Here is a 25,812-nt window from a genome sequence, read left to right on the forward strand (position 1 = left end):
GAGCGCCGCCATGATGAAGAACCACAGCCAGGCTGCAGCTCTCATTTAGACGCTATTATTGTTTATTTCCACGCAGTTACGTTAACAAACAGACAGGCTGTGAACGACTTAAATAGACTTTTAACACGTTCAAACACAGGATTAAGGCTTTAGTGTTGGCGTGATGTACCGTGGAGGAGGACGGCCTCCGCCGAGAGGAGGCTATAATGCTGCTCCTCCGTACGAAGGAGGAGGAGGCCGCGGTCCTCCTCCCGGGCCCGGCGGCTACCCGCCTCCCTCCTACCGGGAGGAGCGCGGCCGCTCCCGGCCTCCTCCTCACTACCACCACCACGGAGACGGAGGAGGAGGAGGTGGTGGAGGAGGAGGTGGAGGGCCCCCCGAGCCCTACCGCCGCTCCCCTCCCCGGAGGAGGTATCCTTCCCCCGGGGCGGGAAGGGACCGTGGCCCGCCGGACCGCGGACCGCCGGACTACTGGCCTGGAGGAGGACCCAAAGTTAGAGAGGTAAACTACTGCTAATGTTAAGTTAGAGAGGTAAACTACTGCTAATGTTAAGTTAGAGAGGTAAACTACTGCTAATGTTAAGTTAGAGAGGTAAACTACTGCTAATGTTTAAGTTAGAGAGGTAAACTACTGCTAATGTTAAGTTAGAGAGGTAAACTACTGCTAATGTTTAAGTTAGAGAGGTAAACTACTGCTAATGTTTAAGTTAGAGAGGTAAACTATACTGCTAATGTTAAGTTGGAGAGGTAAACTACTACTAATGTTAAGTTATAGAGGTAAACTACTACTAATGTTAAGTTAGAGAGGTAAACTACCGCTAATGTTAAGTTAGAGAGGTAAACTACTACTAATATTAAGTTACAGAGGTAAACTACTACTAATGTTAAGTTATAGAGGTAAACTACTACTAATGTTAAGTTACAGAGGTAAACTACTACTAATGTTAAGTTAGAGAGATAAACTACTACTAATGTTGAGTTAAAGAGGTAAACTACTACTAATGTTGAGTTAGAGGTAGCTCTGATTCATAGCCTTGAATGAGTTCTCCTTAAAGGGCAAGACCACTTTGGTAGAGGTTTGGGTTGTGTATTTACCTTGCCATGATGTAACTCCAAAGGTGGACAAGAAATAAAAAATAATTGCTCCATTTTTTAGAAATTGATAATTCAAAATATGCTCCTCATTGACTTACATTGTACGGTAAAACAGCTCTCAAAGTCACTCTTTTAGCGCATAAACGAATGCAAACAAAGTTGATTCAGACAATATAGAACATCACCAAACCCAGTACTGTTTTTTTAAAATAAAAATGTTAACTTCCTGTTGATTTTGCCATTTTTAATAAGTAGAAAACCTGGAATGGATCCGCGGATCCGGATCCAGATCTTCAAATAGTAAAATCAACAGGAAGTTGACTTTTTATTTTAAAAAAAAAACAGTACTGGTACTACGGTTTAATGGAGTTGAAAGCCAACTCTACTAAGTGGGAACACTCTGAGCCCCCCACCTCACGTCTAAAATACCCTTTTTTGGACAAAATGTTAAATATTTCACCGGAAAGAAAACATTATTTAGTTACTCCGCTGCGCCCTCTACAGATCTGTTCAATGGATTTTTTCTATTGAACGGAGCTGTAGAGGGCGCAGGCGCAGCGGTGTAACTAAAAAAAATGTTCGGGGGAGGGAAGCCGGGCGGGGAGGAGAGTGATAATGGTCATTGCATGTATTCCTACGGGCTGGGGCGGCACCTGGGAGTGTTGGGCCGCAGGAGTAGGACGAAGGCTCTACGTCCTCCTGGTGGGGGCTCCTCACTGGCAGATGAGTCAGTAGGATATGACAGCAGTGACAACACAGAAATGTGTGGGAGGAATCAATTGGCATCGACTAAATTGGGGACCAATGGGCTCGACTCACAAGCTTGCGCACGAGCTTGCGCATGGGGCTGCGGACCGATGCAAAATGTGTCACAGAAGCCCCAAATAGGCCTCGCCCATCACATTTCCCAACCCGGAAGAAGGGGGGATTTCCATTTTAACTCTATGCAAACTGTTTTGCCAATAAAATATCAATTAATCAATCGGTTCTACCAACAGTGAACATGCGATGTTCTTCAGTGTAATGTAACGTTAACTAGGTAAAGTAACAAAGCTTTGTAACTAAGTTACCTACTGTAATTGACAACATGAAACCCTGAACTCGATAAATCAATAAACAACAATGTTGTGAGATTTTATTTTTCTTTAATCCGTGTGTGTGTGTGTGTGTGTGTGTGTGTGTGTGTGTGTGTGTGTGTGTGTGTTTGTTTGTTTTCAGAGATCTCCTTCTCCACGGGGAGGAGCGATGCCACTTGATCATAACCTTGTTATCACCGTTGGCAATGAGTTGACAGGGCCGCCTGGCTCTGCGCCCCCTCGGCACCTACAGAACAGGTAACTGTACGAGACAGAATTCACAGAGAGACATCAAAGTGGCTGCACGCACTTAATAGCTCAAGTGCCAAACTTTATGAAAACCTTCGGAACATATTTGTTCAATAGTATAGAGTTAGAGTTTCGCTTCACTGTGGAGAAAATATTACTCCAAAGGACACAAGGAAACATAACAGTCTCCAGTACAGTTCATATTAGCATTATAACAGTCTCCAGTACATATTCCAGTTCATATTAACAACACCAGCTTACTTAGACCGATTAAAAGTTGGCAACGCAACGACACAAGGTGGGAATGCATGCCATTATCTGGCTATGCAATACCTGTTGTACTTGTCAGATAACTTGTTGTACCTGTTGTTGATACCAATTAGTTTATGATGCCATCAAAGTGATATCCATATAGGTGTAAACAATCATATAACTACAGTTGGTACAGCGACAAATGTATTGCAAGGCTTGGCTGGTCCCCGAAGTCGATTGGTTGGGTTTGCCAATCAGGGCAGAAAGAGACAGACATGCAGTGATTTTTTTTTTGTTTCGGACAAACGCCGGTCCGACCGACTTCCCAATCAGCTCAACACATTCTCAGGTCATCGGCAACACGCACCAAGTTTGAAGTAGTTCGGTTGGACAGTGCATGAGTTATGCCCTGGATAGTTGCACACAAAGACAGACACAGATTTCAGAATTTCTGTCCAGTCTCCAGTACATATTCCAGTTCATATTTACATCATAGCATTCTCCAGTACATATTCCACTTCGTATTGGCATCATAAGTCTCGTCTACTTTGATATTTCAGGTCATATTAACAACATCATGTTCATATTTAAAATGTGTTTATTTTACAGAGATGCTCCACCAAGGTCCAGCCATGACCGTGGCACCAGGAGGCGGAGTCCGAGCAGGGACAGGGAAAGGGGGCGGAGCAGGGGAAGGAGTCGCAGCAAGGAGCGAAGCAGGGCCAAGAGCCGCGGCCGGAGCAAGAGCCGCCCCCGGAGCCGAACCCGCAGCCCCAGCCCCGACCGCGCCCGGGCTCGTAGCCGCGCTCGCAGCCGGGTTCGAACCCCCAGCCCGGACCGCACCAGAGCCAAGAGCCGGGGCCGGAGCAAGAGCCGGCCCCGGAGCAAGAGCCGGCCCCGGAGCAAGAGCCGGCCCCGGAGCAAGAGCCGGGGCCGGAGCAAGAGCCGGCCGCGCAGCAGATCCAGATCCAAGTCCAGATCCAGGTCCAGGTCTAGGAGTCGCAGCAGAGGCCGTAGCAGAGGCAGGAGCGTAGCACGCAAGGTACTTACTTTACTTACTGCTGTTGCTGTTCTTGATTCATCTATTAGGACCTGAGGCTGATTCTACAAATCCTTCTAAATCAGTAGATCTCAAACTTTTTTTGTGCCAAGGACCTGCAAATCTTTTTCACAATTTTTCTAAAATGTTCAAAAATAGCAGATGTACAAGCTCGCAGTGTGGCACAAAGTGACTCACTGTGAGCTTGTATATCTGCTATTTTTGAATAGCCAACGCTAAAATCTAAAATGACATGCTCTCCCGGTTTTATTGAGTTAATTATTTGTTATTGTTGTTATTGCTGCTACAATGTTGAGGACACAAATCCAAAGAATGTTGCTCGTATATCGTCGCTGTCGGTTGGAAGGAAACCTTATGTCCAAAACATAACTTTTCAGGAAATGGAAAAAATGTGTTCCAATGGATTTAATGTAGTTATTATTTAGTTGTTGAATGTTAATACACAGATCCTATTGTTACTTTCCTGGCCAACACTGATAGATTTTTTTTTATTGATTTTTTAATTTCCGACACTGTTAAAAGACGAAGAAACATAAAACAAACATAAGAAACGTAAAATAAGAAAATAAAACATATGACAAATACATTTAGTACTCTAGAGTGCTTGGAAAAGTGGAATAGGATGAAGTCTAAAACGTATCTAGTCCTACCCCTTATTGCTCATCGCTATTTTCTATCAAATAACATTTAGAAATACAATTTAAAGATTCAAAATCTATGTAAGAAAAATACTCTGGAGACAAGAACAAACAAACAACTTATTGTGTTCATCTTCAGAGCTTATTACAATACCCTTTCAACATTGGATGTAACGATGAAATTCTTTGATCTTTCAGCCTAGTCGTGAGCGCAGCCGCAGCCGTAGCGTGAGCACCAGCAGCACCAGCAGCAGTCAGAGCAGCGGGGAGGACGACCAGGGCAAGAAGAAGACGAAGAAGAAGAATAGAGAGTTCCAGGAGCTGGACATGGCCAGGAGGAGGAAGGCGTTGGAGGAGACCCTCGGCCAGCCCACCAAGTCCATCCTGAAGAAGAGACTGGACTCTGAAGACTCCACGCCTATCAGGGTACTTACTGGGAGAACTTGTTTTCACTTTATTTCTGTGGTGTGTTGTTAGTTAGTGGTCGATGGCTGAAAGAATCCCTCGAGATGTAAATTAACCACTTGAACCCCGGCATCCATATTCTGAAGGGAACATTCGCCAAAAATAGCCGATCTACAAGCTTGTGAGCTTGTACATTGGCTATTTTTGGAAAAATACTTTTGGTGTAGAGTAGATGGAATGAAAAGCGGTGAAAGTACAGTTGTACCACAACTCTGGTTCTCTTTAGACAAGAGGGTCTTGTGGTCAATTGAAATAATCGGTTGAATCGATTATACAAAAGAGAAAGGATTCTAATAAGGTGAGGGGTTTTAATGCTAAAGACTTTACTATAGTATTTGGTAGGTTATTTATGACCAGTGGTGGGCATCTGCATGGCGGATCCACATGGCGAAAAAGTCATCATGTTGGTTGGTTTATCAGTGGTTCTCAACCTGTGGGTTGGACTTTTGGGGTGTTCCCAGATGACAGTGAAGTGAAACTTTTAGGAGTTTAAGACCTTTTTAATACCTAAAAATCATCAAAAGTAATCGACAAACTACTAGACTATAAAAACTGGTGAAACATTGGCCAAATTGTCAAATAATATAAGAAAGATAAAGAAAGATAAAGAAAGGTAGACGATGAGATAAGTGGTGACTCATCTCTGTCTTGAGATCTGCTATTTTCACAATATTTACCTTTGGAACCGAGTCAAACCAAATGTAGTGCCTCAACTCCTACAATTCCAAGTGCTTGTCAGGGTGGGGGATCACCAGTTCAAATAATGATTATTATTTTGGGGGGGTCACGGATGAAAAGGTTGAGAACCACTGGCCTAGATGCCCGTCACTGATCATACTGTAGCCTACTAAATAATACAGTAAAGCCTCTATCGGAGAAACCACTGACTCTTCAGAGTCAGGGAAGCGTGGGACTTGTTCCTTTATAAATGCAACTTTTGTGGGACATAATGTGCTATAGTTTTCAATTGTTAACCATAATATGGGGGATTTCTTTTGCGTACCCCTGGCTATTAGTAATTATTTCTAGGCTTGAGTGCTTGTCATATCTACAGATAATGTTCAATTTAATGTATGTATACACTCAGTACAGAGAACATAAAATAATATGTTAAATGTCTTTAAATACAGTAGCATAAATGGACCTTTGAAGGCTGCAAATGGTAAGCCTTGATAATACTGTATATCGTCTGTCATGTGGAAATCTCATTATGTCCAATACTGTTGGTTGTCAGGATTCAAATAAAAACACAGCAAAAGTAGCAGATCTACAAGCTCAAAACCTGTCACTTACGAGCTTGCAGATCTACTGTTGATGCTTTTGTGTGACGCTGTAGTATGGTCAAGTAGGGCATTAATTTATGAAAAAACGCAAGAAGTTAGAATAATGAGATAAGAGGTTTCTGCCTGACGGCAACAATATAAAATATAGTGTGTAAAAGAAATGCTGTACAGGTCGGGGTCATGACCCTATGTTTGAGAAACGGCGCTCCAGAACATGTTCAACAACGTTCTCCTTCCTGTTCCCTGTCCCAGAGCGTGGACTCGCCCCGAGGACTAGACACGTCCAGCATGTCCCGCGTGGCGGAGCGCCTCCTGGGGGCCGTGAAGGGCATGGAGCCCGACTCCCTGGCCTCCATGCTGGCCCAGCTCAGAGAGCACCCCCACATGGCCCAGCGGGCCGGCCTGGACCAATCGGAGATGGCCGGCCTGCTGGAGCTGCTGGGGGGAGCAGGAGGAGGAGGAGGAGGCAAGCAGGACGACAGGTACGGAGGGAGGCGTGTCAAAACCAGCAGGACGTTTTAGTGCAGTGCTTCTCACATGTTCTAATTTCAAGAATGCCCAGTTTGATATGTATTAAGGCACGGACCCCTATAACTCTTGACAGTGTACAAATGTTAGCGTCCATTTGGTTCCATTTGTACACACAGCCATATTTTGCTTGTCTTAAAGGAGTAGTTCCCCCAAAAAATGACTTATTTTCTATCAATTACACACCCCATTAAGCCTTGAATTCAAGGAGATTTTTTGTTTGTCGCATTGCTGAGCCAATAATTTGATGACAAGCAAAGACTCAATTGAGTGTCCTACTTGACCAGCCACCCAGTCATCAAATTATTGGCTCAGGAATGCGACAAAAAAAAAAGGAACCCCACGAATCCAAGGCTTCGTGGGGTGTGTAATTGATAGAAAATAAGTCATTTTTGGGGTAAACTACTCCTTTAAGTACCAGGTGTTATGCCTTAACTTAACAACAGAGTTTTTCAGAACAGTCAGCGTTTTTGAGCATTTTTACTAACCTTTCAAGAGCCACAGAATATTTCGCTCCAGGACGATCGACACACCGAGTGTCGCAAAAGACGGAGGAGTGTCTCTGCTTCCATCCGGGGGTGGGGGGGGCAAAAACGTGTCACGCGACCCTCCGTTCTTTAGTTATTGGCTGTTGAATATAGCTTGTTCTCGCCAAAAACACGGAAAAAAACAAGAAAGCAGAGATTTTTTTTCTTCTAAATCCTTTAACTTTAAATCGGACGGGGCTGGGTTTGTTGTGATCACATTATTTCCGGGTCTACTCTTCTCCGGAAGTCATAGGATCACTCATAGGTTGGCGAAGAGCGCCATCTAGCATAAACACTGATAACACTGTTTTGACGTGTTACACATCATTGGCACTGTGGGCTTTTGAAAAAGAATGTTTACACTGAATGAGTTATATATTACAGACAGACCAAAAATATCACTTGCCCTACCTTTTAATATTATGCTTTATTATTATATTAGACATGATTCAAACGATTAATGCAACAAAAAAAAAACAATTGTGATTAACCCACATGATTGCGATCAGGCGATTCTATACTAACCGTGACAGGCCCAAAGACGACATCGACGATGAGGAGAAGTTCTTGTACGGAGACAGCAGCGAGGAGCCCAGACCTGCTGCTGGGACGACCTCCTCCTCCTCCCACCACCCTGGGTACTCTGACCTGTACGCTGACGTGACGGAGGACTCCCTGTACGGAGACTTGTACCCTCCACAACAACAACAACAACAACAACAACACACATACAACCTGACACAGGTTAGTCACCGCTCAATCTCGGAACCCGTTCGGTAAAAAGAAAAGGGGGCAAGAAAATGTCTTGTTTTTTCCTCTGGGGGCACCGCTTCCTTATTTGTGTAGAAACACAAACTCGTTTATCTCTCCTCCCCTTTCTTAGTCCACTTCCTCCCGGGTCCTTCTGTGTTTATTCCTACTAACAACAACACTACATGTTTAAGGCAGTGGTGCTGAGTCACCACTTAGTCTCGCGTAGCCAGACAACTATTCCATAATCTCCGAATGCTATATATAGCAGTGGTTCTCAAACTTTTTCATGTCAAGGACCCCCACTTCTGATATTTAATTTGCGGACCCTCATCTGAAAATGTGCTAGGGACCCCCAGTAGGGAAGATTTTGTTCAAAATCTTCCAAACATTTGAGATTTTTCAAAACATTGCAGATGTACAAGCTCTGAGCGCTGTGAGCTTGTAGATCTGCCATTTTTGAATAACCGTCATCTGTTCACTGCAGCGCAACGCATTGTGAGCTTGTAGACATGGATATTTTCGTTGTGCAACACCGCACTCAACTAAGTATAATAAAGCTTTTAATGGAGATGCGGTGTACGGCATAGATTTCTACACAGAGTGGGCAATTATTTCAAAATAAAATACTCCAGTCTCAAGTTCAGAAGAGTTTTGGTTCTCTTGAATGCTGCCTTCGAGAACGGCAGGGAAAGATAGACTTGCATTTCTTTCACCATAGAAAATGCTGAATTAATGGTCTGGAGAGGGCACTTTTTTACAGACGGGTAAAATGGCAGGGGCTCAAGCCCTGTTTTTCATGTCTATGTGTGCACGTGCCCGTCCTCAGGTGCAGTCCAGTGGGACAGAGGGACCGTACCAGACCAGCAGCAGACCCAGCCTGACTCCAGACGACCACAACATCACTGTTCAGGTACAATGTCCTTTTACTGCAGTCTTTCCCAGACAGTGGGCCGGTGTCCATTTTTGGACCAATTCTTTTGGGTCTTGATGAGTACATATCCCTTTTTCGTTATCTACGTTTTTATTATTATTATTTCAAAATATTAAAAAGCAAAAAAACGTCAAAGAAATGCCATACAATATTAAAAACTTAAAAAGTAGTGGAACTAGATTGCCTATGTCCAATAGTTTGGGTCACATCCGAATTTCTCTTTTGGGTCTTGAGCTAAAACCACTGCTTCACAGCTCCTGTACCACTCCCTTTTATCCTGTTAACCAATCAATAAACCTTATTTCACAAATAGCGAAAATAGCTGAAGCTGATATAAGCTCAAAATGTTTCAATGTGTTATGCGTTTTGAGCTTGTAGGTTGCTGTTTTTAGAAAATCTTTGAAAATATTGGACATGTCATCCTAATTCTCTCCAAGTTAAAAAGTAATTTCTAGACAGCATGTTATTTAGACAGATGCCAGGTTCTTTGTTTACCTGGTATACTAGTAGTTTCAATGTACAAATTACTATTTTGATTGAGTACATTGTTTATTTGACTGATGCTATGTTCTTGTTACCTGTGATTGTAGTTTACCGAGGCACTACACTGCTCTCTCTGCATTTGAAGTATTTGCTTATTGTAAGTCGCTCTGCATGAAGAGCGTCTGCTAAATGCCTGAATTGTAAATTGTAATGATTTTCCTTCAGCCCTGGTGTTAACGATGGTCTGTTTGTTAATGAGATGCGATGAGATAGACTGTATTAATCCCTGCAGGGAAGTGAAGGTGTGTTTTATTCTGTTGTTGTGGGTGTGGTTGTTAAGGTGTCCAACCCCTCCTCCTACCCTCACGGCACGAAGCCCCTGTTTACTAGCCTGGGTGCCAGCCTGCTTCGCTACGTTCGGCGGATTTTTTTTTCTCTCTGCGCTTAGAGAGAAAAAAAAATCCGCCGAACGTAGCGAAGCAGGCTGGCACCCAGGCTACCTGTTTACACTGTTGTTGTGCGTGTGGTTGTTAAGGTGTCCAACCCCCCCTCCTCCTACCCTCCCGGCACGGAGCCCCTGGAGGAGAGCGAGCGGCAGGCGGTGGAGGAGTACGAGAAGCTCCAGGACCTGCTGAAGACTATCGGCCTGGACCTGGGCGTGGCTGACATCAGCAAGATGGCCGCCAGGTAGGGGGACATTAGCAAGTAGTCTTGGAACAGTCCAAGGTCCTTCTGTTGAATCAGCGGGGGGGATTCTCTGAAACGTAATTATGATTTAATAATTGTTTTCCTACATACAGTATATTTATTTAATGTTCTATTCATCATACAAATATGCCATTGCCTGCATCCCGATTGGTACAACAGATGTTTGCATAAATGTTTTGTGTAAATGTTTATCGCTGTTGGGCAGAAACCTTGTATCTCCAAATTTCAACTTTCATCATTTAATGCCTTACTTTGTCAGGCAAGTGTCAAGCAAAAGTAGTGACAATAGCCGATCTACACGCTCAATTGTGAGCTTGCATGTTGTAGATGAGGGGAAAGTGGGATGTTCTCAGAAAGATCACAGCTTATGAAATAAACGATCAATCAATATAGTGAACTATGGATTTAATGTAAAATGTGTACCCCTACCTACCCAGGACCAAGGAGCGTCTCCAGGGTAGCAAGCCCCCGCCCAAGACCCCCACCCGCCGCCCCGACAGGAGGAGCGAGCGGCGGGATTCGTCAGGGAGGAGCTCTGAGGGGAGCGAGCGTGGAGGGAGGCACCGGAAGAGACGGAGGAGGAGGTTTGTTTTGTTGTATGGTACAGCAGTTAATCAAACTAATTGATTACATTTTATTATTTTTTTATTTTTAGGGATGCACCGACGTGACATTTCTGGCCCATAACCGATGTCAACGTTGTTGTTATGGTCGATAACTGATTTTATTTTCAGTCGTGACATTTCATTCTGCTTTAATCCATGTGTGATGTCTCTTCCTGTGTGACAGCCAGTGTTGTGTTGTTCCTGTGTTTTGCAGTGACAGTCGCAGTTCAGACAGCAGCAGGAGCAGCAGCAGAGGGAAGAGCTGGAGCAGCGACGACGATCGCAGTCGGACCCGCCACAACAGGTCTCCTCCCTCCTCCACCTCCTCGCTGCCCCGCAGCGTGAAGGAGGTGAAGACTGAGAAGCAGCAGCAGCAGCCTCCTCCTGCCGCCCCCGACCCCAGAGCCCAGCACCCCCAGGCCATCCCCCACCACCCTGCTGCGATGTCCCCTTACGGCCAGACCCCTCCCCCCGGCATGGTGCCTCCCAACTACCCCCCGCCGGGCTACTACATGCCCTACATGCCCCAGCAGTGGCCGCCCATGTACCCTCCCCCTGGCATGGTCCAGCCCCCCCAGCAGAGTCCCCACGACGACTACGGCAGCCCCCCGGACCCCTACAAGCAGCCCTACATGAAACCAGTCCAGGCTGACCCGGGTAAGACCAGTAAACCAGTCCAGAATGACCCGGGTAAGACCAGTTAACCAGTCCAGAATGACCCGGGTAAGACCAGGACTGCAGTAATAATGATTCATAAATCATCAATTACACCTATTTGATCCTGTGGGGGGGGGGGGGGGGGGTATTCCGTTTTCAGGGAGCGCTGGGAGGGAAGCAGATAGCAGGGTCCCCACGGTCATGAAATTCCTGGAAATATTTTGAAATTAAAAAAATAATAATCCAGTACTGGAAAAGGTTTGGAATTGATCAAACTTCATCAAAGGTCCTGGAATTTATCAAGGGTCCTGGAAAGATATTTGTCTATGCATTGTTTTTGGCTATTGATTTTTTTTAATACAAAACCTTTTCATAAACATGTATAACATTACACGAAATATGTAACATATGTAGTTTTTCGCCGAAAAGGCTGTGTAACACCCCATCCGCACTGCCAGCGATGCGACGTGACGCGACGTGATGCGACGCGAGCGGGCGATGAAATCTCATTAAAATACATGTTTTTGAATGAGACCGTCCTGACCTACCGCAAGCGACAACGAACCGTGCAACGGCGTCGTCCACCCCTCCTATTTTCGCTCGCAGGCTCTATTTTAGCGAGGTTTCGCGGCTGTGCCCCACCCCCAAACACTTTTTATTGTTTTTTATTTATTTATTTTGCTACACTGCTTATCTTTGGGCATTGTACATAGGAGTAAGAGACACATTATTGCGCTGAATGATTGTTATATAGGCCTGGAAATTGGGCTAAATATTCTGGAAAGGTTTTGGAAAAGGAAATTCATTGCTAAAAATGTGTGGGGACCCTGAGATAGGGGTGAAGTGTCTTGCTCTGAAATCGAACCTATTATCCTATCGGTATAAAACGTAAAGTCTAATGTTTCCATCAGGATTACAGAGTTCCGTTCAGGACAAGAGGGAGAGCAGAACGAGTCGAGATTCCAGCGTCTCTGAGGAGCAGAACAACCAGAGTCAAAAACAAAAGGTTTGGACAAAACCAAACTTACCATAATACCCAACAACACAATACGTCTCGTCATCTTTGCAAATGAATCCCCCACCAATTAACACATATTATTAGCATTATTGATTTGATATGCTATGAAATAATATCGTCTCTGTCGGGTGGAAACCTCCAAAACCTCCAAAACTGTTACTTTTCAGTATTCAAATTATTGATTTGATATGCTATGAAATAATATCGTCTCTATCGGGTGGAAACCTCCAAAACTGTTACTTTTCAGGATTCAAATTCAAAAATCAGATCTACAAGCTTGGGCATTAATTTACGAAAATAATATAAAAAAAGTTGGAATATGGAGATAGAGGTTTCTGCCCGACAGCAGCGATATGATCATTGTTATGGTTATTTTCTTATTGTTTGTGTGTGTAGGTTCTAGAAGAGAGGGAGAAGCTGAGGACGGAGAGAGACATTCGTATGAAAAAGAAAGAATATCTGATGAAGGAGCTGGAGAGACTCAGGAAACAACAAGGTGACCAGCAACCAGTGCTTTGCCCAAGGGCAGCTTCAGCTCTCTCCGTCTTCTCCACAGCTGTACAATGTTATATAATGATATTATCTCTGGATGTCATTACGTTTGACAGAAATAGTGCTGCATTATTCCGGGTCAAACGCCCTGAACCGTAGAAATAAATATACTGAACTAAATATACATTTGAGTTAGTCTGCTAACATTTCACTGGTTTAGCTAACGTGTAAGCATCCACTCATTCAGCTTGTCAATCAATCTTTTAATTTACAAACTAAGATAAGCAACTCTGGGCCGTTCACTTCTCTTAGCAGTACAGGTCAGTACTAGTCCATCCCTAACAATTTTCGTCTAGCTTTTATTTGTTGATGAATTTGTCAGTATATTTAGTCATAGTTTTTGTCATCACAGCTTAGTTTTTATTTTTGCCAGTGAAAACAGGTTGTCGACAGACATTTTTCGTCTTAGTTTTTAGTCTAAATTAACACCGGTTGTATTTGGTGTGTGTTTTGTAGGCGAGCTGCTCAGAAAGAAGCGCAGAGAGAAGGACGGTCATAAGGACCCTCTGCTGTCGGAGATCAGCCGTCTGCAGGTACTAGGCATGGGACTATTCACCCACCATTAACCCTGACAACATCACAACAGGCTCTCTGCACAGCAGCCATTTTGGAAAGAAGCTGGGCCTCTTCCTCACTTCCTTCACAGGTGTTATCAATGATACTAATGAAGGCTCCTTTTAATGAAGACCTCCATAACTCTTAAGAGTGTAAAAATGGAACCAAATGGACCCGTAAGCACGTGAGAGGGCCATTTAGAACGCCCTTAAGGAACCATGAGAGTACCTGGACCACACTTTGTACTTTTCCTGACTCTGTTTGACCAGAATGGAACAGAGCCTTCATTGGTATCATTGGTAACACCTCTTTCTTTCCAATATGGCTGCCGTGCATAGAGCCTATTAATCCCAATCAGAAATATCTTTAAAAAATCCAATTGAAATAATCCATAATGGTCCCACCCCCGTCTGCAGGAGGAGGTGATGAGTCAGATCTCCGACCTGAGGAAGGAGCACGAGGCGGCCGAGAAGAAGCGCTCTGAGATCGACAAGGTGGCCCTGATCCTGGGCCTGACGCCGGGCGACCGGCCCCGCCGCCCCGCCCGGTCCGCCCCCGCCGCCGCCAAGCAGGAAGACGACTCGCCACCGCCGCAGAAGAAGAATAAACGTGACCGAGGTGGCAGTCCCGAGCAGCGCACCCAGACCTCCTCCTCGTCCGACGCCCCGGCCAAGGTAGTAAACGCATCCACCACCATAGCGCCACTCACAGACACACGGCAGGAACTACACCACACTGTGGTCTAAAAGCATTGGTTCTCAACGTCTGGTCCGGGGCCCACCTAGGGCTGTTACGATTACAAAATGTAAGCTGATGATTAATTGTAATAAAATGCGATTAACGATTTAATTGTGTTAAAAAACACAATTTCTGTTTGCCAAAAATTGCACAGGGCAGATATGACAACATAACTCAAATATATAAATTTTATAATTTCAAAGTAAAAATTATAATAGTAATGGTGGAATTAGCTGACCACTTTGTGACGCATTGTGAGCTTGTAGATCTGCTATTTCTGCTTTTTTTTTAATATTTGAAAATATTCCAACATGGAAACGATTATGACAATTATGCAAAAATAATTGCGATTAGACGATTATGTAATAATTCTAGGCCCACCAGGGGTCCGAATGGAACTATTTTTTTTAATCTACCAATCTACACTGTAAAATTAAGACCCGTAACAGGTCCATTTGGTTCCATTTGCACACTCTTGAGTTACAGACCCGTAAAGGTCCATTTGGACCCCCCTGGTGGTCCCCGGACCCGATGTTTAGAAGTTGAGAACCAGTGGTTTAAAGTGTCAAAGGTCATTAGTAGGGTTTAAAAGAATATTGTATTAACTTTGTGAAACGGAGAAAAACTTTACGATATGAATCCCCCCATAAAGACGTTTATAGTATTTTGTTAAGTAACATTTAACCTAATTGATGTTTATATACAAAATTCAACCCTAGCTATGACCTGTGGCCTTTAAACACATTATAACAACATTATAGAGAGCAGTCTACATTATAGAGTACATTATAGAGAACAGTCTAACTACATTACAGAGAACAACGTAGCTACATTAAAAAGAACAGTAACATATTGTAGAGAACACTACATTATGGAGAACAGTCACATTATATCGACAAGTCTACATTATAGAGAACAGTCTAACTACATTATAGAGAACACTGTAACATGCACTAACATTAGGACAACATTCTTTATTGATAGAGAGATGTCTATAGAGAACAGTTTTATCCTAATAGATTACAGTATAAGAGCAGCTCAAGGTAGCTACAGACATTGGCCAGTTACTGGACCGTATTTACTATAGGTGAGTATGTAGCTAGATGGATGGATATATAGATTAAATAAAAAAAACAAAAAACAATCTGCAATCCATAACTTTCATATTCTACCTGGGATTGAACCCGGGTCCACAGCGCCAGCACACACATTTCTACTGTCGAGCTACAAGGGACTTCTCGTTTGAGCGGAGGCTAAATTGTGTTGCTCAGTTGTATTAGTTATATTGCATTAACATAACTCTACCATACAGATACCATGCTCATAGTAATGTTTTATTCACGCATAACAAATTATGGATTGCGGCTTTAAGAACCAATCCACAGGGGGGGAAATGTTTCACAACGTGACTAGAGACTTAGTTAGTCTGAAGAAAGCTCCATGGAACCCCAGCACAGCCAGATGAAACCATACTGCCATGATATCTGCTGTGTGCTAGGAGGGAATTCATAATAATTGATGATTCTCTATTTAAAGACTGAGCTATAGAATCTTAAGTTAATGACTAAGACCTTTGTTTTAGTCCTTTGTTGTTACAGCATGTATTATACTTCAGCTTTAACTCCCAATAATATAAATGAATATGTCACATTTTGGTAATGATGTTGAGAAGGAGGAGGCCGCACAACTCTTAGCCACGAGGCAAACATTTATTTAAAAGGTACAGGAAACCAATGTTTCGACAATAGTCTTCCACAGGGTTTTACATTTTGGTAATGAAACTGTTAAATTATAGTGGTGTTCAACAGATTCAGTGTTGAACAGGTTAAGGCCATAATGTGATAAATGGTGATGATAACCTTTCCTGCTGTAATCATGACCTACAGTACAAAGGGCTATTCACACCAAGCATCATAACTATAACTAATAATGATAACTATGATTATAATTATGTGAGCGATACTGTATTATTTGAGTTTTGAAAGGCAGCAACTGTTGAAAAAAATCAAAAAATATAATGCAACCTCTAATTTACAAATGCTCATGTGATGTTATACGTACATCCATACGTTTTGTGGCATACATTTACGTGTAATAATCGTGAAACCGTGATTATTTCTCTCTCTATAATTGTGCCATCAGAATCTATAATTGTCCCACTCCTAGTCAGAGCCCACACACAGAGGCAGAGAGAGAGATCTGCCTCAGTGGTGCTGAAAAACATCTGCAATAGGCTATATGGATAATCTGACTGATTATTAATTATAAGAGGCAAGATAATTGTAGGCTGCCCAAGGTAATAACAGCTAGCCCTTCATTCATAATCGTCTCCTTACGTTAATAGTGACAAAACTACTGTACCACTGATTCCGAGGTTGTCTGAGACGTGACTGCGTTCCAAATGTCCTGCTGATGAATTTTGATTGGCTGTCAGTGTTTCCATTGTTCATGAATTCTCTCTTAATCCAAACGATATCGTTCACCACTATCGTCGTAGTTGTTGTTGTGGTGTGGATGCTGCCATCCACTTTAGTCAGAACACTCTTTATAAGTTATCGTGTTTGGTGTGAACAGCCCTGGAGGATCATGTTTATTAGCCTGGTAAACCATCCTGGTCGCGTTAATTCACATTATGGGGCTTGGGGCATAAAGGCCAGACCAGTGTGCAGAAGACGCATGATAATGTGAATTCACGTGACCGGGATGGTTTACCAGGCTACATGTTTGTGTGTGATCACTGTGACGTGTATGACCGAAACAACATTTAGCTAATGCATTTATTAACATCACAACAACTATTATTATTATTATTGTTATTATTATTAACTAGATGTTATTTGGAAAATTCTCTTGACATTTGGATTGAAAGGGTTGAAAATACGAGTGCCAGCTGAGGGCTTTGATCCATTCATGGACAGTAACAGAGGAGCGGTCTCATTAAGTTATTGTTCACATATAGTACCTATCATCGCTGTTGGGGAAACAGAAACCTTGTTGTTCCATATTTCATGCGTTTATGTTTTCGATGTATGCCTAATTTTATACTTTGTCGCATGACAGTGTTGTGCAAAACAATTGCTGATCTAAAAGCTGACAACACGTCAATATGCAATGCATTGTAAGCTTACCACTTTTGATTTATCTATTTTGAAGGTGTTCACCTATATGATCAAAATAGGGAGGCCAGGGTGAACTTTTTTTTTTGAAAAGTAACAGTTTTTTGGACATGCAAGGTTTCCACCTGACAGCGACAATATACCCCTGTAGCTGTACACATTACAGACAAGATGGTTTGTTCTTATCTCCATTAAGAGTTTTTGTCCGTCCATGTTTTGTTGTTAAAGTTGTCAGGGCCCTATCTTGCACCCTATCTTGCGCCTTACCCCTTATGGCTAAACCTTTTTGGCATTTGTTAATATTTTGAAAAACATTTTAAAATCGTGAAAAACACAAAATAGCTGATCTACATCTACACGTTGTGAGCTCGTAGATCGGCTGTTTGAACATTTGAAAACGTTTTTCAAAATGGTGAAAATGCTTAAAAAGCAAGATACGGTTCCAGTCTCTTCTCATAGGACCAGAATGCAGATATGTGGCAGCCTGTTTCCGCCTCTAACTAAACATAAAAAGGGGCAGAAATTCTTTCTCTTTTTTTTTCTCTCGCAATTGCAGAATTCTGAGTTTTCTTTGTCACAAATTTGGGCAAGGGCAATTGCAAGGGAAAAAAATAAAATAAATGGATCAATTGGATATTATGAACTTTGATGGATTTGCAAGGACTTATTGAAATGATTAAATGATAATTATTTTAATGTTATTGTGATGAAGAGGCTGTTAACGGAGCTCATCAAAATCGGATTGTCTTATATTGGTCCTCAGCACAGTCAATTTAAATCTGACGTTATGACACAGATTTGAGCGCCTAAATAAAAGACAGTTGGATTTTTCGTAAATATCGGTTGAGTAACTTCATCCTGTCTGGGACCCAGATCAACTCAGTCGAAGGTAAGATATTTTATATCCATTTTTAGGATTCAGGGGCTGAGAGTTTAAACAAATCATTCTTCAGATGTTTCTGGGATGTTTCTGCACTCGTTTGTGTGTGTGTGTGTGTGTGTGTGTGTGTGTGTGTGTGTGTGTGTGTGTGTGTGTGTGTGTGTGTGTGTGTGAGAGTTTGTGTGTGTGTGTGTGTGTGTGTGTGTGTGTTCCTGTAAAAATTAACTTCATTAACTTGTGTTTCTTAGCAGAGCGCCGCTACGTTGAAAAAAACGTCTCCAGAAAAACCAGAGCTGCCCGTCACTGCCCCGGCCCCGCCCCCGACTCCGCCCTCTGAGCTGTTTGAATATTATGACGCGGGAAACCACTGGTGCCAAAACTGTAACCTCACCTCGGGGTCCATGTTTGATTTTTTCACTCACTTACACTGCAAGTCGCACCGGAAGGTTTGTGTCAGTACTTCTATAATAACCACGGTTCTATGAACACCTGAAATATTGTCACTTGTGTTACATTACTAAGGGCTGTGTATAATTCACTTGTGTTACATTACTAAGGGCTGTGAACACGTTCTGAAATGCAGCATATATCTCTTGTTTTACATTACTAAGGGCTATGAATGCGTCTTGTAATATTATGTCAATGGTTTTATGTTTTCAAGGGTCAGGAGCATGGCGTGCCATAGGACCATATTTCATACAGTAGTCTCTTTCTTTGTTAGTAATACTACTAATAAAGCTCTTGTCCTTTATTGGGAGATATTACTGATATAACTCTATATTGGTAATATTACTATTATATTTTATTAGCAATATTACTAACATTGACTTTTTTTTATTGAAATAGGATTTGGGTATCGATCACTTTGCAATTATTAATGATAAACATTGTAGAGCATACATGGAATGTAACTCACTGTGTTTTCTAAGATAAGCTTCACAAGATCGAGAATATATGATATGAATTTACAGCATTGAGAACAATACAATATAAACAATACAGTAATAAGAATATATGGTGTAAACTTTGACTGGTAATAAACGGCACCTTTGCAGCCATTTTCATGATCAACACTTTTAAGTGTTTGTATACTTACTTAACTCTAATTCTGGGCCCTTTTTCTCAGACGCTGGACCCTTACAAAAGACCTTGGGCTTCCAACCCGACCAAAACAAGCAGCAAGACTTACTCTGCTGAAGAGAAGATGACCAAACCGGCTAAAGGTACTTCACCGTCACCAGGATTTCACCAATCCTGAGCTTTGTTTAAATGTTTTTTTATTTAATGATTGAGCTGTTAAATGTTTTAGTAATCCCCTCCCTTCAGGTCCGGCTGTCTGCTGCATCTCCTGTTGTTGTGTGTCTTTAAGAAAACCTTGACTCTGAAGTTCTGAAACACTTCGTCCGCTGTGCAGAACGGACTCGCGTTCGGAGCTCCGCTGTCCCTTCATCCCAAAAAAAAAAAAACCTTTTCACTGTTCTCATCAAGTCCACGTGGATTATATTATGCATTGTGCTTGTATTATGCAGCATATTCCGTTTAAAGAAAAAATACACATTGTCCTGAGATTAAATTCTGAATGAGTTTGACTAACCGTTGTCGTCTCATGACAGGTTGTGAGAGCAGGCCGGCCGGCATCCAGGTAAACATGAATGACTGCAGCCGTTGTTGCTGTCTTTCAGGTTAACTCTGCTTTGCTTTCTCTCTGTTTTTGTTCCAGGGTCCGAGTTCTTGCTCCCCGTCAGAGGTTTCTTCTGCGTGCTGTGTAAAGAGTTTTATGGCGATGCCATTTGTGCCGAGGAGCACGTGACGACGCACGCCCACAATGAGAAATACAAGGTACACATCGGACGTGGGCCTCCCTGGAGAGTTGACCATTGATTGATTTTGATTGAATACTTTATTAGACAGAAATGTAAACGGCACGAGGTACAGTCAGACACTTAGGCTAAAAGGATGACACAAAAAAGTTGTGGGGACTTGTTTTCATTGTGGTCCTATGTATTCAATTCAACATAGCATAAAAATAACACAATAATACATATCATCAACAAACATAAATCACTAGTATGTACAAAGGAGAAAAGGGAAACATGTCGGCAGTGATTGTCACCTCCTTTCCTCTAGTTTAACCTGTTTGTTAGAGTCTGGCTGTTTGATGCATATCTCATACTCTTTTTCTAGAGGTTTCAAAACCTTGCCATGATGTAACTACAAATATTGGAGAGAAGTAGTTGCTCTGTGGGCACTTGGGTGGCACAGGGCTAAAGGATTTGAATCCACTGCTGGTGCATCTGGTCTGGCCGGGCGTCTGTCCAACACAACAGGCTCTATGCACATCAGCCATATTGGAAAGAAATTGGGCCCCTTCCTTCACAGATGTTACCAATGATTTTAATGAAGGCTCTGTTCTATGTAGTGCAGCACAGTGGTTCTCAAATGTTTTAATTTCAAGGACCCCCATTAACTCTGAGAGTGTACGACAGGAACCAAATGGCTCCTTACGGGTCCATTTGGTTCCATTCGTACACTCTCAGAGTTATACACCCGTTAAGGGCCATTTGGAACCCCCTCAAGGAACCATGAGGGTCCCTGGACCACACTTTGGGACCCACTGGTGTAGCTGAGCGTTTCCATTGAGCCAACATGCACAATATCGGTAGCCTGACTCTGTTTGACCGGAATGGAGCACATCCTTAATTAGTGTCATTGTTAACACCTGTGAATGAAGTAAAGAAGCGGCCCAATTCTTTTTCCAATATGGCTGCCGTGCTTAGAGCCTATTGGCCCGTGTTTGGGCAAGGGAAGTCGGCTGGGGAGGGTGATCGTTGTTGCTGCACGTACTCCTCCAGGCTGGAGTGGCGCCTGTCTGTGGAGAGTTTTGAACGGGGGAGGAGCAGGACTGAGGGCCCTCGCAGTGGGGGCTCCTCACTGGGAGGTGAGCCAGTAGGCCACCTCCTCCCAGTGGGGGGCGCCTCGGCAGTAGGCTATGACTGCGATGGGAGCACAGAAATGTGTGGGGAGGAATTCAGTTTGTGTAATGACAAAATTGGGAGAAAAATAGGAGGTTATTATAATTGGTTACTCTAAATTTGAAAAGAATAATGATACTAAAAATAATATTATTGTTGCCTTCTACATTACAAACTGATAATCCAAAAATGTCTCCCCATTGACTTACATTGCACAGTGAACCTTTTTTTCACCTTTTAGTGAACCATTGCTGCTGTTGTTTCTTAATAAAAATGTTATTACAGTATTTGAATTTGAAGAAGATCCAGACTGGATCCGGATCTTCGAATAGTAAAATCAGCAGGCAGGGTTTTACATTTTTATGATAAGAATGCATTTGTTTGCATTCATTTGTGTGCTAAGTGACTTTGATACCTGTTTCACTGTGCAATGTAAATCAACGGGGAGATTATTTTGGATCATCAGTTTTCAATCAATGGAGCAACTATGATATTGCACCAATTTTTGAAGTTACATCATGGCAAAGTAACAACACAATTGATGAAACATCTGTAACGATATAGGTTTAGTTTGTATCTGAAGAATCAGTGATGTTAGAATGATCCACAGGTCTAAAACACCACTACAAAACTTCACATCCTGTTTATGTTCGCTGACAGTCGTGTTCCTCTTAGGTTGATATCACATTTCTTTAAATAAATATAACTGTCAATCTCAACATAAGAACATTGATAGATCTTTGTTAAAGCATTTCTACTAGGCAGAGAGGACAGAAGAAGCACTTCATGATTCATTTAAATGTTTATCTGCTTTTTCTTTTAAGATAAATGTTATGACAAATGAAGCACTTCAGATTATTGTCTTGGTTGATGAGCACAAATGTGAGGCAAGAAGAATCCAAACAAGTGTTTGTGTGTGTGTGTGTGTTTGTTTGTTGTGTCCAACAGAAACAGATGTACGAGAACCCCCTCTATGAACAGAGGAGGAACTTAGACCGTCAGGCCGGCCTCACGCTGGAGGCTTCCAACAAGAAACGCAAACATGAGGAGGAGCTGGGTAATGGCAAGGAGAAGGAGGAGTCAAAGTCAAAACACAAAAAGGAAAAGAAGGACAAAGACAAAAAGAAGGACAAAGAAGAGGAGGTGAAGAAAGCTGAGAAAGAGGAGGATGGAGATAAACCCAAAGCTCAAGCAAAAATCAAGAAAGAGGAAATTAAACCTGCCAGGAAAGAGGAGGAAGAGAAGACCACCACACAGGACAAGAAGGAGGAAGATGAGAAGTTCAAACCCATCAGCAAGAGGGAAGATAAGGGCAGGCACATCAGAGAGAGAGAGGAAGAGGAGGAGGACAGGTCCAGGTATAGTAAGAGAGATGAAGAGGACAGGTACAGATACAGCAAGGAGGACGACAGGTACGACAAGTACCCCACACGCTCCCACAAAGACGACGACCGTTCCTGGTATGGCCGCGGAGACGACCGCTCCAGATACGGCCGATATGGGGAACCCAGGTCCAAATACGACAGGGAGAAGGAAGACGTCAGAACCAAGAATGAAAAGGAATCTAAACCGTTCAGAAAGCCAGAGCCTTCTAAAGAGGAGCAGAGACCAGAACCCAAAAAGGAACCTTTTGGGCCTCAGCCAAAGCCGTATGAACCACCCAAAGTCCTGTGTGGTCCCAGTCCGGCCATGAGAGCCAAGCTGCGCAAGCAGAGCGCCGAAACGGCCAAAACAACGGCCCCGCCCACACCCACCACTACCACCACCACGACCACCACACCTGCTCCATTTGGAAAGTTTGTCTGGAAGAAGAAGGAGAACGTTTTAGCCAAGGAGGCTGAGCAAATCGCGGCCCAGTTCCTGAAAGAAGATGAAGCCGCCGTCCAGGAGCGAGAAACCATTCTAGCCGAAGACTCGTTTGCAAAGTCTGTGGCCGTCGCACAAGAGATAGCTCAGAAGCTCGCTGGCGGGCGCGGGGCCGCTCCTCCTCCCTGGACCAACCAGGGTGCCGGCCGGGGCAGGATCCGACCCAACCTTCCCGCTCCGAGTCCTGCCATGATGATGAGGAAGTCGGCCATGTTCTCCAAACCAGCTCCTCTCCCTTCCTTCCTCAACTACGTCTCTCCCAGACCTCAGCTCTTCGCCACACCTGGTCCGTTGGGAGATTTCAATCCTGTGGTACATGGTTACCAACACAATACACCTCCACCTGAGGTTCCATCACAGAGTACAGCTGAAATGAAGGATGACACCGTTAAAGAAACCCCTGCATCGTCAACACAATCTATGGTAACAGCCACAGTTCCTGTGGTGAAGGTGACAGAATCTGTGGTGATGGCTACAGAAAGTATGTCGACCAGAGCAACTGTGGCAAAAGCTACAGGATCTGTGGTAACGGCTACAGAAAAAATAATGGCCATAGGACCTATGGAAAAACCTACAGAATCTGTGATAGCGGCTACAGAAGATTTAACAGCCAGAGCAATTAACTACGCTTCGGCATCTATGGTAACAACGGCTAGAGAAACAATGGTAACAGCTGCAGAATCCATGCTAACCACTACAAACACCACCATGGTGGCAATAGAGCCTGACTGTTTCGTGCCAGGTGTCCCACGGAGCGAGCAGACTCGGGCTGTGTTCGTCAAACCGCCACCTTTCATGAATAGTGGTGATGGAGCTCAGAAGTCTGAGAAACTCAAGTCCAACCTGGCCGCAGCCAAAGCTAAAGATCTGTTTGATATCTTCTATAGCAGCATTGGACCCTCGGCTCTGGCTCTTGGCCCAACAGAAAAGAAATCTACTGGCAGTGGCAACAAAAGGATCAACTCTCCTGCCTCACAAGCACAGCCTCAGGCAAATCCAAGTCAAGCAGAACCCCCACAGTCCACTGTAGCCCAATCCAAACCAACTCCCCAACCTGTGCCACAGTCCCAGAAAGTACCTGAAAGCAGTCACACTGAAGTTTCATTATTGGCTTCTAAATCTGAGCCGGTGGAGTCCCAACCTGCCTTCCAAGCTACACCCCAAAAAACACCTGAGACTCAGCCACCTCCCCTTACCCAGACCCAGCCCCTTCCTGAGATCCAACCACCACCCCAAATCCAACCCCTACCCGAGATCCAACCACCACCCCAGACTCAACCCCTTCCTGAGATCCAACCCCTTCCCGAGATCCAGACACCACCCCAGACTCAACCCCTTCCTGAGATCCAACCCCTTCCCGAGATCCAGCCACCACCCCAAACCCAACCACCTCCTGAGATCCAATCACCACCCCGAACCCAGTCACCACCTCAGAAAGAAACACTTACTGAGACCCAAACACCCCCCCAGACACAGCTACTTCTCGAGACCCAATCACCTCCCCGGACCCAGTCACCTCCCCAGACCCAGTCACCCCCCCGGACCCAGTCACCTCCCCGGTCCCAGCCAGATCCCGACACCCAACCATCACCCCAGACACAGCTACTTCCCTTGACCCAATCACCTCCCCAGACCCAGCCTGAACCCCCTTCTGCCCTTGATTCTCATCCATCCCCAGATCCTCTTCTTCAACCCACGCTAGACAGCGAACACCTCCTCCTTCAGCACATCACCCAAGCTGAAGCTGACCTCGACCCCAAGCCCTCTCCTAAAGGTAAAAAAACCTCCCCTCAGGGCAAGAAAACTCCTCCGGCTCGCCGGGGTCGACAGACCCGATCTGGTACCCGATCCCAGACCAGGTACCAGACCCGCAGACAGCAGCAACAGCAGGAGCATTCCGACACAGAATCCGACTCGGTTCTGGAGTGTTCTGAGCAGACCTGCCAGGACGCCACCGGGCAGGAGACCAGTGACCCGGGTTCTCAGGCTGAGAATGTGACGCCCCAAGACGACCCATCTAATGTTGAGAACCCCGACAATCCCACAACCCCCACCCCCGAAACCTTAGGGCTCCCATCAGACATGATGACGTTGGGCTTTGAGTATGACTTCAACTTTGAGTAGAAGCTGAACCAGGGGCTGTTTTAATTTCAGTGTAAAATTTAAGATGGTCAGTAGATGATAAACCTGTTTGTTCAGTCGACCTGCAGGCAGCTTGAGATGTGACTCAACGGCTGGAGTTGAAGGACTTGACTCTGAAACCATCAACCTTTTTGTGTTGATAAAAGCAAATGCTGTCTTTTAAAACCTTTGGAGAGGTATATTTGTCCCTGGTTCTGACAGCAAATCTCTTCTTTCTCTTTCAAAGTAACATACTGTATACTGTGTGTGTTGACGAGCTCAGACTCATCATGTTCATTTCTTCTTCTTGTTTTATTTCCTCATTACGTCAAGACAAGGTGTTATTGATTACAGGAGCCACAGATCTCATGGTCACCAAGAAAGCCACAGATGGTAAAAGTAGCTCAGCATGGACCAAACGATTCCCCTGAAGAATGTTGGTTTGTATGACGACCTCATCATGCGATGTTCCCCTTTGTAGCACAGAGAAATCAAATATTCCACAACAAAACAAAAAAACATTAACTCATTTTTTATGTTATTTCCTAGCCTGCTGATCTGTGTACTTGTGTAGCTGAAAGAATCAAAAAAGACAAAAAAAAGCCTGTCCTGATAATGTTGCATAATTTGTGTTCAAATAAAGAAAATAAACGGTGACAGTTGTACAGCCATGTCTGTAGTTTC

General features: G+C 43.8%; 1 protein-coding gene and 1 long non-coding RNA gene across 4 annotated transcripts; both read left to right on the plus strand.

Moving 5' to 3' along the window:
• On the plus strand, window positions 1-25,812 carry znf318 (zinc finger protein 318). Of its 3 annotated transcripts, XM_084077066.1 has the most exons (19): window positions 1-502; window positions 2,314-2,429; window positions 3,282-3,714; window positions 4,569-4,796; window positions 6,371-6,600; window positions 7,683-7,917; window positions 8,753-8,836; window positions 9,876-10,027; window positions 10,486-10,632; window positions 10,868-11,310; window positions 12,222-12,316; window positions 12,725-12,824; window positions 13,337-13,413; window positions 13,852-14,109; window positions 18,418-18,615; window positions 19,296-19,392; window positions 19,890-20,008; window positions 22,090-24,294; window positions 24,367-25,812. In XM_084077066.1, exons 1-19 carry the CDS (start codon window positions 164-166, stop codon window positions 25,129-25,131), a joined length of 6,321 nt encoding a protein of 2,106 aa, XP_083933192.1. In that variant the 5' UTR covers window positions 1-163; the 3' UTR covers window positions 25,132-25,812. The 3 variants fall into 3 exon arrangements, with proteins under 3 accessions (XP_083933192.1, XP_083933190.1, XP_083933191.1); XM_084077064.1 differs by having other exon boundaries at window positions 22,090-25,812; XM_084077065.1 differs by having other exon boundaries at window positions 18,421-18,615; window positions 22,090-25,812.
• LOC311059301 lies at window positions 14,122-18,390 on the plus strand. Its single transcript, XR_014602151.1, has 2 exons — window positions 14,122-18,295; window positions 18,345-18,390. It is a non-coding gene; the product is annotated as an uncharacterized lncRNA (long non-coding RNA).

Source organism: Gymnoscopelus microlampas (assembly GCF_963454915.1).
Source record: "Gymnoscopelus microlampas genome assembly, chromosome: 13".
Lineage (NCBI taxonomy): Eukaryota > Metazoa > Chordata > Actinopteri > Myctophiformes > Myctophidae > Gymnoscopelus > Gymnoscopelus microlampas.